At 36.6% G+C, this 6,370-nt stretch overlaps 1 protein-coding gene across 1 annotated transcript in view; it reads right to left on the bottom strand.

The window, feature by feature from the left end:
* Positions 1 to 301: 301 nt before the first annotated feature.
* Positions 302 to 6,370, bottom strand: part of LOC126337059 (protein takeout) — a 60,501-nt gene continuing 54,432 nt past the window's right edge. Inside the window, exon 6 of the mRNA XM_050001387.1 lies at positions 302 to 1,073. Coding sequence (XP_049857344.1) covers positions 919 to 1,073 — 155 coding nt within the window. The 3' untranslated portion in view covers positions 302 to 918. The remainder of the gene's footprint in view (positions 1,074 to 6,370) is intronic.

Raw genomic sequence — 6,370 nt, 5'->3', positions numbered from 1 at the left:
CACATTCCAGAACAACTGGCATATAAGGTCAGTTCTAGATTTTGAGAATATGTAAGTAAATTCTTCAATTCAGCATATCAGCACATCAGCACTGATTATAAAGCTATCCTGAACATATTCTAACGGCATACCTGCAAGATTTTTGCTATGTGGAGCATGGTGAGTATTTGAAAGGTATCCTTTAACACTACCCTAACATATCTGACCGATGGTGTAAGAAGTACATTGTTAAAACGCTTGTGTAAAAAGATAAAATTTCCTGCTTTTTATATTATAGAAGACACTCTGCAAATACACAGTCTAAAAGCTGACAAACAGTTTTTTACTGGTTTAGTACATTGCTCATACAAGATTTTTAACTTTACTGTTTCTACAAATTGTAATACAATTAACAAATTTACATTTAAAAAAGTTTTGCCATAATTATCAGCTGCTGCTTATAAATCCAACAGATATAGCTCAGTTTAACAACTGGTGAATTACAAATTATCTCAGAGACAATAAAATTTTATTGTACAAGGAGACATGTATAACTTTGGTCTTCTTGCTCTATAGTTCTCATAAGCTGTATCTGACACCTTTCACCAACACCAATAACACTTATTGCTTTCTTCTTTACAGCTGCTATTTATCATTCTGACCCAACTGTATTCTTGCAGCCGCCCAGAAAAAGATTTTATCCTGTATAGCGTATAATGTTAGATGTGTTTCGTGTATTGGTTTCTCATATTTATGTTTCACACAAGTTTGATATTTTACAAGTCTCAACTATACACTTAGATTATCTCTTCACAGTTTTTCGTCTTCAGTGCACACCACAAAAGTCAATTTTTGGCTTAGACCAAAAGTATATAGTGTCAGTGAAAACACGCACTAAAACTGTATGTTCTTCTCGACTAGAGGAAAAGTTTCTGAGATTCAATGCTCAGGAAATATTACATCTTGTGGGTATGAATGTACCACTCTGTTTGAGATTTCCAGCATTGCTTTAGAAAGAGCTCGCTCAATAGATGGCTTTAACTCATTCACAAAAGCTCCAAAATTAGCATTGATGGCGTTATTGACAGCTTCACCTGGAAAAAATACAGAACTGATATACATTTTGCAAAGTTACATTATTGTCATAATCTCAGAATACAAAACTCTGAAGCATAACAGTAGCATAGCCATCGAAGTTCTGGTTCACTTTCAGGTGAAGGCACATGTGTTGTATACTGTATGTATACATACTATACCTGTGATATCACAAGCCACGCCCCCTTTCTATGATGTCTGCATACTCTCCCTCACCTAAGCCACACTCAGTTTTTTTGGGAATACATCATTCAGAGAGCTAAGCTAACACACCAATCTTGTCGTTTGCACAATCCCAACCCAGTAGTTCAGCAACCAATTACATTTCTGTATATTTCTTCATGAGCCACACCAGCTAGCCAATCAGAGAGCTTCTAAGCTATAACTAACACCTTTTGTTCTCCAATTACAGCAAATCATTTTACTGGCCATAAAACTGAAATAGCCAGACCCCATCATTGTTTTATGGGTTGTTGGGTTGTTTTGGGGGGAGGAGACCAAACAGTGAGGTCATCGGGCTCATCAGATTAGGGATGGATGAAGAAGGAAGTGGGCCATGCCCTTTTCAATGGAATGCCTGAAGAGATTTAGGGAAATCACGGAAAACCTAAATCAGAATGGCTGGACATGGGATTGAACCATCATCCTCCCGAATGTGAGCCCAGTGTGCTAACCAGCGCGCCACCTCGCTCAGTTTTGTTTCCTGTACCTCACACTTGGCAATGAACGAAGTTCAATATTTGAACCATCTACAACTATGTACTGCAAACTAATGTAATGTTCATAGCAAAGGGTACCTCCAAAAATGTTCAGATGTGTGTGAAATCTTATGGGACTTAACTGCTAAGGTCATCAGTCCCTAAGCTTACACACTACTTAACCTAAATTATCCTAAGGAAAAACACAGACACCCATGCCCTAGGGAGGACTCGAACCTACACCGGGACCAGCCGCACAGTCCACGGCTGCAGTACCTTAGACCGCTCGGCTAACCCTGTGCAGCTAAAGAGTACCTCCCACTGCACTATTTGCTAAGGATTTCTCCATTCCATTTAGGTATAGAGTACAGGTAGACTGATTGTTTAAATGTCTCTGTGTATACTGTAATTAACATAACGTGTTCCTTACAATTCCCATGGGAGTAATATATTATGGGGCTGTAGTACATTACTACAGTCATAATTTTACATTGTTTCCTGAAACTTTGTCACTAGGCTTTCTCAGGACTGTATACATCCACTTTCAAGTGTCCACCAGTTCAGTTTCTTCAGCATCTCTATGACAATCTCCCACAGATCAAACAAGCCTAACCATTTGTGCTGTCCTTCCCTGCATATGTTCAATATCTCCAGTTAGTCCTATTTGATATGGGTCCACACACTTGAGCAGTATTCTGGGATGGGTTACATCAGTGATTTGGAAGGAGTCTCCTTTGTAGAGTGATCGCATTTTCCTAGCATTCTAACAATAAACTGGAATCCACACTGCTTTACCCAAGACTGAGCTTACGTGAATATTTCATTTCATATCCCTTCAATGTGTTACACCCATGTATTTGCAAGAGTTGATATATTTCAACTGTAACTGGCGAAACTTACAGAGTCACAATATTATTTCTATACTGTTCTTATTTATCAAAAATACATAAAGGTATTGAGAATACCGATGTAACTTTTGGTCTTTCCATGCCTGCGCTCTTTATGAAAAATATACAAGCATACACAATGCTCGTGACATTCAAATATCTGTCAAAAGTATGTAAAGATATTGACGATATTTGTGTTACTGAAGGATTTCCATGCCTAAAATGTCTGTCAAAATATACATGACACAACTAATCAAATTTACAGATTAAGTTGCACTGGACAACATGCAAACTTTAATCCTTGTACCACACGTGGCGTGACGCATAGTGCAGCCCTAGATTGGATATTTCCACATCTATGTTGATTGTATTGCTGTTCTACAGAAAAGACACATATTACGTAAAATAAATGTCATTTAGTGGAGGAGTGCAATTATTGTGTAACTTACAGATAACATACGCTTGACATCAGAAACATGTCTATCATCTCTCAAATTAAATGCCAGAATTGTATTTCTATGTCTCAGGTGTCTGTATTATTGTCATATTATAGTGCAAAACACATTGGACTAAAATGACATGCTAAGTGGGCAATGAACTAGTAATTGCTACTTCCTCTTAGGCTTATGTCTAAATGAGGCTGTTACCAGTACTTCAAAAATGAATCTCATCAAGCACCATTTTACAGGGTAGTAAGACAATGCAACAGGAAAAATTTAATTGCCGTTATTGACAGACTAATATTACTTTTGATTTTGGACTTATCTGTGGATATGTTCCACTAACATGTTTATCCACAAGCATCACATTTTCTATCACTTTAGCACAACCAACCATACCAAAAACAGTGTGCTTCAGTGAGATCTTTAATGTATTGTATCACCCAACTGCCTATTTCCATGATAAGTGAGTATAACCCGAAAAAGCTCCAAATGTGATAGGTAAACACTATTTGATCAGAGACTTGATAAACACCGCTCTGTCAAAGACAATGATGGACAATGTTTAATACAGAACTCTGGAAGCATAGCAACTCTTGTTCCTTTCCTATGTGAATGTGTATTAAATTCAGATGTCAAAGCTATTGTTCTCTAAGCTCTATTTTACCAAAGAGCCATGTACTTTCCACTATGTGACGGCATAACTGAGTTCTCACCAAGTGCATCTTAAGATGTAAGTTGGATCAGTAGTGCCATGTGTGTTTCGTAATATTATACAACAAATCTTAGAGATATTGACAAATTGTACAGACAATTTTTGGTCTCTTGGAAGTGTTGTGCAATGATCGAACTTTGCTCATTGCACAAGTGCAGCTTATCATGAAAGTCTGATCATTAGTACTGCCAATACATGAGCTATGTGTATTTACTTTCACTGTTGTATAACACTTAAATCACAACAGTACTGTTACATATCTTTAGTACTGTTATAGAAGAAATCTTTATATGATTTAATAACTACTACATGGCATTTTATTTTCGTGCAAAGATCGAATTTTCGTTCGTAATAATGTCTTTGACCAAGCCTTGTTTACATATCGTATTTGGCGCATTTAGATATTATATTGCATAATACGAAAATATGCCATTTATGTGATAACATGCATTAAACATCTCATTAAAGTACACCATTTTTAGTACTGTGTGTTGTGCTAAAGTGTTGGAAAATGTGATGCCGGTGGATAAACATGGTAGTGGAATGTGTCCACAGGTAAGTCCTAGATCAAAAGTAATAAAGGAAGTTGAATCAGCCAGTTAATAGCTTCGATTTTTCTTTTTCTTTCTGCATTATCTTCTTTGCTCCTAAAATGATCCTTGATTACGTTCTTTTTTGTACTACCAGTAACATAGGGTCATTTAGGCCTAAGTCGAATTGTGAGCTGCTAGCACACTGCCCACTTAACATATTATTTTAGCCGCAAGTGATTTGTATTTTTACAGAAAGATAATGCAGACAACTGAGATAAGGAAATATTTAATTTGGGCGCTCCATTGTGTTTGCAAGTGTGGTACTAAGATCAAATTTCACTTGGACAGTGAATCTTAACCTGTACCGTACATTTGTAGTGTCACCTGTATTTTAACAGAGTTTTAAAGACAGAAACACTGAAGTGAAGTCAGTATTGTCGTTATTGTTTATGTGTTATTGATAGGCATTATATACACAGAAATAACATTATCACACATGACAACAACAAGCATTCGTAGTTTTGATAAATCGTACACACTTGGTATTACTTTAAGATACATACCTTATATGTTTCCGACAGACATGTTTAACATGGAAGTAAAATTGTTAAAAACATTGTGTGTACTTCCAAATGACTGATAAGTGCCCTAATGAGCGAGTCATGGGTGTTTTGTGCTGTTACTGCAGATATTATTTACTTGTCTTGATTAACAATGTAGACAATTTAAATATAGAAATACTTAACTGTGTGGTTAAGTTGGAGGTAAGAGAACAAAGATGGTGGGCTATTTCTTTTCCCAGTCCAGGAAAGTACTGGAATGCAGTTGGTTGTTTCCTTTTAACGGCTGGTAAAATAAAGGGCTGCATTGGAGGAGAGCAAAAGTGGTGCCTTCAGCTTAGAAACTCTGACCAAGTGGTGTCAAGTAAGAAAAAAAATAGTAATGGTCACTAAAATTATGGGCTGTGATTGGGAGATCTAAAATGTGTCTCTTGGCTTATAAGTTCTATTTCTGATATAGGGAGCGTGGGTTAGAAGAGGGGAGAAGCATGATGGTGTCATAGAAAGGAGGCATGGCTTGTAAGAACAAACATACTTTATATATGCATATTTAGCACGTAAATATGTACCAAAAATTAGGCCAGGATCTCAAAGATATACTAATGCAAATGTAATCTGAAGGTAAAGGTGAAGCACTTTCCATCTAGCTATTGAAGCATTATTGCCTCTCTCTCTCTCTCTCTCTCTCTCTCTCTCTCTCTCTCTCTCTCTCTCTCTCTCTCTCACACACACACACACACACACACACATTTTAATTTTGAATCCTTAAAACACGTGAGAAATGTTTAAACGAATGGGAACAATGCAACGAGAAATATCGTCTGTTACAACCAAGGTCACTGATTCAAAACCTGCACAGGTTAGTACTTCAGTTTTTTAAAATGTAATTTGAATAAATAAATGTAATTTAAAAGTGTCATATCATTCACAATAAGCTCCTACAATTGTCATTCGCTTTGCACAGGAGTCATTTTAGTAGGTAGTGTGTGTCCTATTAACGCGCAAACACTTAAAACTGTAATAGATGGATTGCTAGCAATAAAGAACTATAAGCAGATATTTTATTTTTCTGTGAACGTACTTCTCTTAATGGCCGATAAGATACTGGGCTGTGATTGGAGGAGAGCAAAAGCCGTGTCTTTTGGCTTAGAAGCTCTCTGATTGGTCAAGTTTTCCGTGATTTCGAAAAATTTCCAGAGTTACACAGAGGAAAGTAGGACAGTTTATATTCATTAGGAAACGTTTGATGTACAATCTTGTCAATATGCTAAAAAATTTTTTAGGTGGCATTGGCTTTGACTTACCTGCAGGAAAACTGTGACACGCACTTTGTTAACAACATTAGGATAACATGTCTTAGTCAAGAACACTTTGTACTAGAGTTGTCCCGAAATTGCTCAGTACAATGGCATAAAAAACATATCGAGTAAGATTCATAGTTGGAACATTCCTAATCGAAACTA

Source organism: Schistocerca gregaria, chromosome 2 (genome assembly GCF_023897955.1).
Source record: "Schistocerca gregaria isolate iqSchGreg1 chromosome 2, iqSchGreg1.2, whole genome shotgun sequence".
Taxonomy (NCBI): Eukaryota; Metazoa; Arthropoda; class Insecta; order Orthoptera; family Acrididae; genus Schistocerca; species Schistocerca gregaria.
This window is presented reverse-complemented; position numbering and strand designations above follow the sequence as displayed.